Raw genomic sequence first — 12,379 nt, 5'->3', positions numbered from 1 at the left:
CTTCACTGTCAGCAGAGAAGGCCGAACTCAATCAGAGTCCTTCCAGGATGAGTTGTTTAATAACTGACAGGAAAATTAATCAATCACAATGTTGATGTGGAGTGGGTGGAACTAAAACACGGGACACAGGACTTCGGAATGCAAACTTTTGGACCATGTAAAGATTTGTGATGCATTCATTTGCAACTTGTAAATGAAAAATCCAAACAGAAATTATAGTTGCTCAAAACAATGAGGTTAAATTTGGGTTTACACTGATCATTTTCAAAATTAGCATTGTGTTTTGTTTTCATTACATGATGAAGTTTTACAGAAACTGTAAGTTCTGTGGTTTACTGTTAATATTCAGCGTGAATTTTTGAAATTACACGTTGTACTTGAACGCAAGACTTAGAGAGCTGCAGGACCTTTTGGGTAACATCGTAAAGGAAGTGGGTGGAATTTTTCAGATTATGTGTTCAGATGACTTGTCCTGTTGGTTTTTCTGTTTATTGCTGAGTTGACATTTACATTAAAGTTATTGTTAGTGTCTGTAAAAGAAATAACTCCACAAGTTTGATCTTGTTCTTGATGGATAAAACAAGGAGATGCCCTTCTGTCAGTAAGGATAAGAAATGTGAAACTGAAAATAAAGTAATAAAATCAGACAGTAACTAGTGTTACTCTGAAATTTGGAATTTTTTACAGTATGTCTAGCTATTATATTTACAGCTCACTTCTGATTCTCTGTAAGGGCCATCTTGAATTAGGTGACTCCAAAAAGGTAATAAGTTATAGCTATACATCCAATGACTTATTTCTGAGAGTTTCATCAAAATCTGCCAAGTAGTTCATGAGATATTTTGCTAACAGACACACATACACTCACACAAACGCAGACAATTACAATATTTCTCTGTTCATTTTATCCCAACAAGTAAAATAAACAAGCCAAACACACACACACACACACACACACACACACATGCAACTGCAAAACAAAGATAAAACTCATTTTTCAGTTTCATCTTTTTAATGGAAAAGAATTGAGTCAAGGTCGGAGAATAAAACGGGGTAAGTCTTGAAATGAATTCACAGAGAATGACTGACAGCAGTGATGGCAGCAACGCGGTCACAGTCCACATTTCAAAGCATTCCCACGTCCCCCGAAAGACAAAAGGAAAGAAAAAGAGGGTTAAAAAAAAACGTCCAAGAAGATTTCATCTTCCTCTGGAAGTAAAAAAAATACAAATCAAAAACTCCTCTTTGTTCAGTTAATGACACACAATCACGTTGAAAAAATGTAAAAAATGAAAAAGTGCATCTCGCACACACACAGACATACAATTACTTTTAGGTTCTTGAAAAAGAAGAAACAAAAAAGGTGCAAGCAAGATTACAGAATGTCAATTTACAAGAAAGGCCGTCAGCGGCCCGAAGTCTTAACCCCCTAGCCCGCCCCGTCAGGACAGGGTCGCTCCAGCAGCCTCAAATCAGAGGCATCCTGGACCAGAGGGTCCATTTAACATCAACCACACCCTGGTTGGTTTATTTCTTCAAGCATGAACATGGATGCCCCCTCCTTCCCCAGAAAGTACAATCAAATTGACTCCACCGTGCTTCTCCGAGTGCCAAATGATTCTCCAAAAGGCTTTTATCAGCCACCACTCAAAACACAAACACTCCCATTTCCTCTCAAACACACTTCAAGTTTAAGCTCTGATTGGTTCATGAAAATGAACAAGTCTGATTGGTTACTGGTTTGATCAGAGTTTTAACGTGCCAAATTACAAAACGGCACAAATCAAGTGTGAATTCTCTGCACTCAAGTACACTTCAGCTGAAGTCTGCAGTCGACATCACTGCCCTCAGTAACGCTGAGCTGGTTCCACAAACAAAAACAAACGTTCTTTTGGTTCTCTTTGCTTTTTAAGACCTTCCAGGAACGGTTTCATGTGTAAACACTCTCATGGAGCAAATACAGCCACTCTGTGCAAAATGCAATGAGAACTATAACAGTCAAAACAAGCAAAGAAACAGGAAATTAAAATACTTCAAGGCTTTTTTTAAATATTGAAATGCTGACAGTATGAAAATAAATCTGAAACCTTTCAATCTGCAGTAAACAATGACAGTTTAAGGATGTTTGCCAAGTAATTTCCCAGTTTTTCTTATTTTTTCCGCTCTTTTTTTTAATTTTTATAAAATAGATGCTAATTAAAACCAAAGAAGCAGTTTTCTAACTCTGATTTGAAATTCCGTACATTTTCGTTTACCCGCTTTGCCTTTCCGGGTCACGGGAAGCTGGTGTCTATCTCCAGCAGTCAGTATTAGAGCCCCAAAGATAGGGCCGATAATTTAGGGGATCTATCAGTATCAGTGATAACTGCCCCGTTATGCACTGATATAAGCACTTCTAATTTTCACCCCTACAACGCTGGAAGCAGCTGTACTTGTGCAACGTATCCAGCAGAAGGTGCAAGAAGACTACTTGCAAGTCATGGCCGTTCACTTTGGTTTGAATGACGTTCATCACAGCTGAAGCAGGGAGCAATACTGTGTAGCGTATTTTGGTGAACACAGCCTGGTAAGATTATTGTAACTGAGCTGTAAAACAAACCAACAATAATAAATTATCTTCAATCCTCCAACCTGCTTGTCATATGCCTCTCAAGTTAACAAGCTAACATTTAGATAAGCTAGCAGAGGTTATAGTCTCGTAAAACCTTATCCAGAACAACAAATCTAACGTAGCGGTAAAATATATCAGCGTTAGTAACTTTATCTTTTTCATCATCAATGAAATGTATTGTTGGTCTGAAATATTTATTCTCTGCAAAAAAAAAAAAAAAAAACGAAAGAAAGAAAGAATGCCACTGCGGTCATTACTAAGTAGACCTTCTCCATACGTTACTGACTATTTAAACAATGAACAGGGAAGGGCGTTTCTTTCATTTATATTTATGTAACACACTTGATAACTTGATGGTGAATAGTGGAGGATAGAAAATGTGAACGCACATTGGGAAGACTGTTTTTATGACCAGTGCACCACTTGTAAACATACTGTGGGACTACGCACGGTGCAGATCTGATTAACTTAGCTTCATGGTTGTTAACAGCTGCGCTAAATTAACAAGCCCCACTCCGCTTGCTGTTTACTTAGATTCTTGGGGGTGGACAAAGCTAAAAAAATTAAAATTCAGCCATTATATCATTAATTGTCAGTCGCCCCCTCCCAATATAACAGTTTTGGCTATGGCCAAAATATCGGCTATAGCCGATACAGTCGGGCTCTAGCGTGTCAAACACTGCATGAAAAAAACAGTTTATTATCATTCTAATATTTACAGCTTTTGCCTCCGAGCTTTGAAAATCCAAATTTTAGAAAATATCCTCCAAGTTCAGCGCTTCTGTTTTTAAGTGTGCTCCATAAAGTGGCCTTCAGAATCCAGTTCAACTGGTTGAAGATAAAACAACAGGTCTTAAAGTTTTTTTTCCTGTTTAATTCTTAGTGGAAGTTGATAAATGCACGGTGTTACATTAAGCTCATCCTGTCAAAGAGAGCTTTGAGGCTTAAAAACGTGCAGCGCAGACAAGCAGAAACTGTCTAACATCTTAAATATTTCACTTTCTGTAAAGGATTAGCCTCAGGTTTTGCAGAACACAACGGAAATTTTATGTGATTAACAACAAATTTTTGTTTGTCCAACCCAAACAGACTCATAATTCTTAATATAAAAGATTAAATATTGACACGTGGTGATTACCAGCCCAGCTTTTGGGCTTATACAAGTAGATGCGTTAAAAGTATCTGCCTTAGAAACATTATTGAAACACAGAGTTTTCTATGTTGCGACAAATTTTGAAATTAAAATTAATGAGGAGTGTTTAGAGAAAAAAAACTAAGCTGTTTTTTTGAGGATTTAAATATTTTGCCAAGATATTAAAAAAAATAAATCACTCTTTTCTAGTGTCTTATAGAAGTTCAGATCAAAACTTGTTTTATCATTAATATGCAATAAATTAAACAATAATTTAATCTCTAAAATATAACATTCAAGATGAAACATTCTGATGAAACTTCTTAATATGATAGTGTAATATTTTATTTTTTTAACCAAGATGTCCTTTTTATATACTTTCTTCTTTTAAAGAATCAATTATCTCCCTTAATTTTGTTCTAACAATCAGTATTTGTGTTTTGTGGGTCGCTCTATTAAAGTAAAAAAAAAAAAAACCAACAACTTAGCAAGCAGATATACAGGTGCTGGTCATAAATTAGAATATCATGAAAAAGTTGATTAATTTCAGTAATTCCACTCAAAAAGTGAAACTTTTACATTATATTCATTCATTACACACAGACTCATATATTTCAAATGTTTATTTATTTTAATTTTGATGATTATAACCAACAACTAATTCAGTATTTCAGAAAATTTGAGTAGGGTGAAAAGGTTCAATATTGAAGACACCTGGTGCCACAGTCTAATCAGCTAGTTAACTCAAAACAACTTCAAAGGCCTTTAAATGGTCTCTCAGTTTAGTTCTGACACAATCATGGGGAAGACTGCTGACTTGACAGTTGTCCAAAAGACAACCACTGACACCTTGTACAAGGAGGGCAAGACACAAAAGGTCATTGCTAAAGAGGCTGGCTGTTCACAGAGCTCTGTGTCCAAGCACATTAATAGAGAGGCAAAGGGAAGAAAACGATGTGGTAGAAAAAAGTGTAAAAGAAATATGGATAACCACACCCTGGAGAGGATGGAGAAACAAACCCATTCCAAAATGTGGGGGAGATTCACAAAGAGTGGACTGGAGCTGAAGTCAGTGATTTAAGAACCACCACGCTCAGACGTATGCAAGACAAAGGGTTCAGTTTTCACATTCCTTGGGTCAAGCCCCTCTTGAACAAGAGACAGCCTCAGAAGCCTCTCTCCTGTGACTGCTGCTGAGTGGTCCAAAGTTATGTTCTCTGATGAAAGTACATTTTGCGATTCCTTTGGAAATCAAGATCCCAGAGTCTGGAGGAAGAGAGGAGAGGCACAGAATCCACGTTGCTTGAGGTCCAGTGTCAAGTTTCCACAGTCAGAGATGGTTTGTGGTGCCATGTCATCTGCTGGTGTTGGTCCACTGAGTTTTCTGAAGTCCAAGGTCAACACAGCCATCTACCAGGGAGCTTTAGAGACTTCATGCGTCCTGCTGCTGACCAACTTTATGGAGATGCAGATTTCATTTTCCAACAGGACTTGGCACCTGCACACAGTGCCAAAGCTACCAGTACCTGGTTTAAGGACTGTGGTATCCCTGTTCTTAATTGGCCAGCAAACTTGCCTGACCTTAACCCCATAGAAAATCTATCAAGTATTGTGAAGAGGAAGATGTGATACACCAGACCCAACAATTCATAAGAGCTGAAGGCCACTATCAGAGCAACCTGGGGTCTCATAACACCTGAGCAGTGCCACAGACTGATCCACTCCATGCCACGTCGCATTGCTGCAGTAATCCAGAAAAAGGAGCCCCAACTAAGTATTGAGTGCTGCACATGCTCATACTTTTCAGTTGGACAACATTTCCAAAAATCCTTTTTTGTCATTGGTCTTAAGTAATATTCTAATTTTGTGAGATAATGACTTTGGGGTTTTCATTAGTTGTCAGTTATAATCATCAACATTATTAAAAGAAATAAACATTTGAAATATATCCGTCTGTGTGTAATGAATAAATATAATATACAAGTTTCACTTTTTGAATGGAATTACTGAAATAAATCAACTTTTTCATGAAATTCTAATTTTATGACCAGCACCTGCAGTTACGTTAAAATGTTACATTTGTGTTTAAAGGTCGTCAATAAAAGACAGAAATATTTAACTTTTGGTAACAAATCCTACGGATGATGAATTTAGACCCAGTTTGTACTGCTGTAAATCTTTTGTTACTTTTTTTAAGGCCTAGTCGACTTAACGAGGTGCGATACCACGATGTTCCACCAGGGGGCGAGAATTTCCACATTAATGTATCAAAAAAGAAAGATCATGCTTAGCTTAGTGTTTTCTTTTCTTTGTCAACATTTATAATGTCTCGGCAGTTGTTAATGTTTCAGCACACAATCAAAGTTTAACGGCAAAAAGACTGAAAGAAAAAAAACAACTTCACGTTTGTTGTGTTTCATAAAAAGACCAAGATGTCATCATTTTTCAAATGCTTCGTATCTCGAGTCAACATGGAGGACACAGTTTAAAGAAAAAACCAACAACAGTTTTTTCCTCATTAAAAACACCGTTTAGATGCAAGCATGAGGTGCAAATAGGCTATAGCTGAAAATGTTGGTTATAATTATGTTGAAGCAGGACTTGAAACCTTCCGGCTATGACGGATCTGTTCAGAAGTTCATCAGGACAATTCTTTTTCTAGAGTTCTGTGCAGCGTGGACTGATTGTGGTTGGACTTTTGTTGCAGCTGGTGACACTAGGAGCAATCTTTAATTAAAAAACACGGCAAAGTATAGAAATAAATACATTACTGAGGGAAAAAATGAGCTGGAAATGAACATTTGTTTTACTTCTACTCCATGAGGTTTAAGCAAAAACAGGTGACACGGCCTGCATAGTCTTTCAACTTAAATGTCACTGAAAAGAGTTAAACAGGCTTTAAAAGGAAAGGGAAACCAAGAAAAAGCATTTAGCTTTTAGAAATAACAGCTTTTCACTGTAAGAATGGGCTGAAGTCTCCCCGCTCCCTTAAAAAAATTAAAAATAATTAAGCCGGGGACAAAAATTGTTCACACGCTGTGATAATTGTAGAAGAAATTGGCTACATTGGACAACACAACGTTTGCTTTTTTGTTATTCCGTAAAGATTTGAAAAATGTTAATTGAAAAGCATCTTGGATAAAATAAAGGATTGGCTCATGTATATCTTGCTTAACTCTTCAAAATCTCATGGCATCTTGTGTATTTTACAAAAACATTGCCCGTTGTTTAAATCCGATCATGTAGCAGACCGTGTGGAAGAGTCACAGTTTATCAGTGATTCCATAGTTTGAAAATTATTTCTTTAGTGCCAAATCTGCCTAATGGGTAAGTCTTTCTCCTTACACACAAATCACCCTTCCTCTCATAAAAAAAAAAGTAAATCCCATCGAGCTTTAAAACCTCCAGCAGCTACTGTCAAATAAACACACAAACACACACAAGACTGATCAGTTTGTCTCACAAACATGTTATTGCGAATTAAGTGTGCTTTCCTTTACATTTAAATTAAACGTTTGTCAAAACGCTTAAAATAATTACATGCATTTGAGCGCAATTTAAAAGAAATCATAAAAATCTGTTACAAGGCCTTGGCATGTGTGAGACGAACATCTGCAGCTTCCACATTCTGAACACAAAGCACACCGAGCACCAGGAGCGTTTCAGTCTTGCATCGGCTTCACAGTCATGGTGGGGACTGCATGGGAGAGAGGCTGAACCTAAATTATCCTTAAATACTTGGTTTGATCTGAGATAGCTGCTCGCTTCCCCTCCTTTAATCAGGAGACTGCACCCATGCACTAAAACCTTCAGTGCCCAGAATGCACCATAAAAAGTCGTGGGAACCCCATGCATGGAGAGAAGACGAGCTGAGGTCACAGACGGTCTCAGATCCTGACCCGGTGATCCTTATTCACCAATGAGTGGACTTTGTTCATGAGTGTGCAGTTGAAAAATTTGTCTTAATTCTGTACAAGTCACTTCTTCAATGGAAACTTCACGGGGCAGGCAGCCCTGCAGACAAACACCGGAGGAGAGTTTAGTGTCCCAGCTCTGCCAGGACACAAGGGGCTCAATGAAATTTTGGTCTTGTGTACATTTCACAGTTGGCAAACAATTAAACGCTGCTTGATGGTTATCTGAGCTCTTCTCTGCATTGTCCTCTCCCAAACACCATCTCTATCCTCGCCACTTGACAGAGTTGCAGCTGAAGATCATTAGGGCTCGTCCGAGGGCCCTTGTGTGGGTTTCCTGTGGAGTGGTATGCCTCAGAAGTGCCCTTGGCGGCCTGAAGTGTGAGTCTTGCTAGCAAACTTATTGCCAGCTGATGAATCCCTCAGCTGAGACAGAGCAGAGAAGATGAAGAAGAAGAGGAGGAGGAGGGGGCTGAGGTTCAGGTCAAGCACAAAGGATAGTTTCAGTGACAGGAGGACGAAGGTCGGCTTGCTGCTGGAGAGACGCTCAAAGGTGGATGCAGCGTGGCGACGAGGGTCACGGGCACAGATTGTAGAGTGAGTCTCGGTGAGCAGATCAGTGGAAGGGGAGAGGTGAGGGTGCCGGAGTAGACAGAGAGGTGGTTTGGGAGAGGATAAAAGGCCAAGAGGATGAGCTCTGCAGATTAAGTGAGGGTGATGTAGGCCGAAGCCTTCTCCTTCAGCTGCCTCAGACACAGATGACAGCTCCAGCTCCCTGTAAGACACAGAGAACACTGCACATTAAAAATGCAGGTTTTTGTTCATGGAGACCATTCGACAACTAGTGACACATAATGTTTTGACAAAAAATAATCAGCTTGCAGCTAATGATGTTCAAATGTATCTGCCGGTTTTAATACCTTAAAGTAAATGTGAGTCCAGACCATCTGTGTGACAGAACCAATGGGAGCCAAAGAAGAGGCTGAGGGTAAAACTAGTCTCTTGTAAATTAAAAGCAATCATGTGTGGGCAGAGCTCGACACAGTTACCGGGTGTTGAACACAAGTGCCTCTGCTACTGTATCTTCAGGCAAGTGACACTTTTACCATGGAAACAGCTTATCTTTCTACTACTCATTGCCATGACAACGCCATCAAACATCCTGCGGCAGCCATCTTATGTGGCAAATGACAGTTTCATTTAAATAGATGCTGCATTTCTGTGATCGCCGCCACAGAACCAAGACTCTCTCTGGATTCAGATTAGGATGTTCCAGGAAAGAGCGGCACATATCTGAGTGTTATATTTTTCACTATGTAAAAAGTAACACAGAAATATGATAGTTCTGATCAAAGGTCTTGCTCTCCTGAGCGTTAGTCCCCTCCTACAGCAGAAACACTTACATAATGCTGCACTAACAATGACAAGATGTTCTCTGATGATGGCTGTGTGATGTGTGGTGTGACCAAACATGGGTCTGCAGTAACTAGAGATTACAAGCATGTATTAGACAACTGTTGTGCATACCCTCTGGTGGTTCAGACATGGGGGGGCTAAGACAGTACATGTGGTAGCCTCTGTCACAATCATCACAGAACAACAGCTGGTCCTGAGAACAGACAAGAGAACAGATGTTAATATTTAAAAAGAGCTGTGCAAAAATATTTACATTTACGTGTACGTTCACTGACAAAAAGTTAAGCATCAAAATAATTAAACAAGCAACACGCCAATTTCCCCCATCGTTGAAGGATTTGCATAGTAAATGGTAAATGGACTGTACTTACATAGCGCCTTTCTATCTTATTTCAAGATACTCAAAGCGCTTTACACTACAATCTGTGCCTCATTTACCCATTCATACAGCACTCTGCTAGATCTCTACAAGGCTAATTGAACAAATCATTCTAATGAGACTAATCAGAGCTTTATCACATTCACACACCGATGGGACACACATCAGAGGCAACGAGGAGTTCAGTGTCTTGCTCAGGGACACTTCGACATGTGACTGATGGTGGATTCGAACCCCCAACTCTGGCATTGGAGGACAACTGCTCTAACCACTCAGCCACAGCCGCCCCCTAGTGAATGTTGTGTAGTGAATGTTTTTAGTTTTCCAGATTAGTGTTTTTATGGGACTGGAATTGAATGCAAGTAAACCTTAGTGCTTTTAGTGCAAGATATTCTACTGTGTATGAGTTCGAACAAGAGGGGTAGGTTTTCCTTCGTTTATTTTTATTTATTTTACTGTCAGTGGCAGTGCAGAGTGTTTTATCCACCTGCAGGTGCAAAGGCAAAGCCAGGGGATGGCAAATGGTGGCCTTGGCCAACATAGATTAATCTTTGGCAACTCTAATCATTTGAGAAAATTATAATTTTAAGCAATATAAACAGAACAAGAACCGGTGTATGCTTTTCAAAATGAAGAAAAAATGTTTAACATCTTATGTGTTTGTTTGTTTGTTTGTTTGTTTGATGAGCCTCATATAACCGACATGTTGCTATTCTCCCACATGGCAAATATTGACACACTGATTTACAGTGAGTCTGGGTGCGAACAGTGTTTCTACCTAAGGCTCCAGTATACTCGAGCGGACCTTTTTCCGCGCAGACTCGACGTGCACTGTCCGCAGAGGGTTGAGACTTCATACTCGACTGTCCACCCTGAGCGGCTGCAGTCAGCTCCGCAGACAAGAGGCGTGAACCTTCAGGACAAATTGAGGTTGCCGATTGGTCATTTGCTGACACGCCTATTGGATTGATTGACAGGTCACCAAAAAAAACACAGGGAGCGCTGACCCTGCAGCCCACACATCAGACCAGCCCACCAGGACCCTCCGGCAAACCCTCCCGCAGCCACACTGGGCCTGATTTTAATTCGCTCATGACAAAGTCCTTAATTTCCCACCATTTCAGTCATGGCGTCAGTGGCGGAGGAGAAAGAGATCGCTTACCTCTTGGAAAAACAAAAACAAAAGAAAAGGCCATTAAACCAGACCAGGGATGAAGAAGGGGAATTTAATACATTGCTGTTGCAAACAAAACAGTCCATCGCCGGGCAGTTTATTATGGGACACTGAGTACACATACACGGTTGTAAAAATTGAGCTTTGCACAGACATGCTCTGAGGGCGTCCGCTTCGACTCTAATCCGATACGTGCGGACCTCTGCGGACTGACAAACGCTCAAGTGTACGGGAGCCTTTAAGCGGGCAGCCGCTGAGCTGTCAGCCTCTCTCCGTCCCAAAGCCCAGGACTTTTGTATCTAAAATCTAACTTTGTATTAAATGTTAATGTGTTTGGCGTGTCGTCATCATGGTACAGACACATCCAAATTGCACGTGTGATCAAACTTCTGGTCCTCAAGAAAGTGTGTCACCGGGGGCACGTGCAGCCTGTTTGAGTGTCTTGGTGAGACTGTGTGTTTTTCTATAATTAAATAGTAACACTAAAAGATTAATATTTGTACGCCCCAGATTACAGCAAAGTTGTGTGTCTCAGTTTAACTTTATTTTATTAACAAAAATTGAAATTGTCTTGGGGGCAGCACGGTGGCACAACTAGTAGAGCTGCTGCCTCTCAGCGAGCAGGTCCCTGGTTCAAACCCCGGTCCAGGGGCCCTCTGGGTGGAGTTTGCATGTTCTCTCCGTGCATGCGTGGGTTTTCTCCGGGTACTCCGGTTTCCTCCCACAGACCAAAAACATGCATGTTAGGCTGATTGGTAACTCTAAATTGTCCCTAGGTGTGAGTGAGAGAGTGAATGATTGTTTGTCTCGTTTGTCTCTATGTGTCCCTGTGATGGACTTGCGACCCGTCCAGGGTGTACCCCGCCCCTCGCACAGTGATTGCTGGACATGGGCACCAGCGACCCCCGTGACCCAAAATGGAATAAACGGGTAAAGATAATGGATGGAAGGATGGATGGATGAAATTGTCTTTGTGAGAGAGTCAGTTTCTGACGTTTGTAGTTTTTTTTTTTTATATCTGCATCTATATGTTTTACATAATTTTGAAACATGTATAAATAGGAAATTAAAATCATTTTACCTTAGTACAATATCCATATAAGCACATGAGTTTTATGTCTCAGCTTTACTTTTAATAAAATGAGTTTTGTTAGAGTCAACATTTTTGGTCTCCATAAAGAGTGCCATGTACAGTGCCTTGTGAAAGTATTCGGCCCCCTTGAACTTTTCAACCTTTTGCCACATTTCAGGCTTCAAACATAAAGATATAAAATTTTATTTTTTTGTGAAGAATCAACAACAAGTGGGACACAATCGTGAAGTGGAATGAAATTTATTGGATGTGTCAAACTTTTTTAACAAATAAAAAACTGAAAAGTGGGGCGTGCAATATTATTCGGCCCCTTTACTTTCAGTGCAACAAACTCACTCCAGAAGTTCAGTGAGGATCTATGAATGATCCAATGTTGTCCCAAATGACTGATGATGATAAATAGAATCCACCTGTGTGTAATCAAGTCTCCGTATAAATGCACCTGCTCTGTGATAGTCTCAGGGTTCTGTTCAAAGTGCAGAGAGCATCATGAAGACCAAGGAACGCACCAGGCAGGTCCGAGATACTGTTGTGGAGAAGTTTAAAGCCGGATTTGGATACAAAAAGATTTCCCAAGCTTTAAACATGCCAAGGAGCACTGTGCAAGCAATCATATTGAAATGAAAGGAGTATCAGACCACTCCAAATCTACCAAGACCC

At 40.0% G+C, this 12,379-nt stretch overlaps 1 protein-coding gene across 1 annotated transcript in view; it reads right to left on the bottom strand.

The window, feature by feature from the left end:
• Window positions 1-8,361: 8,361 nt before the first annotated feature.
• Window positions 8,362-12,379, bottom strand: part of dpf1 (D4, zinc and double PHD fingers family 1) — a 94,687-nt gene continuing 90,669 nt past the window's right edge. The window contains exons 11-12 of the mRNA XM_037678511.1: window positions 9,185-9,266; window positions 8,362-8,432 (exon numbers count right to left, since the gene is read on the bottom strand). Coding sequence (XP_037534439.1) covers window positions 8,362-8,432; window positions 9,185-9,266 — 153 coding nt within the window. The remainder of the gene's footprint in view (window positions 8,433-9,184; window positions 9,267-12,379) is intronic.

The sequence above is a fragment of the Nematolebias whitei genome, chromosome 6 (assembly GCF_014905685.2).
Source record: "Nematolebias whitei isolate Nwh7 chromosome 6, NemWhi1, whole genome shotgun sequence".
NCBI lineage: Eukaryota > Metazoa > Chordata > Actinopteri > Cyprinodontiformes > Rivulidae > Nematolebias > Nematolebias whitei.
Note: the sequence above shows the minus strand (reverse complement) of the source record. Positions and strands in the feature narration are given on the sequence as shown.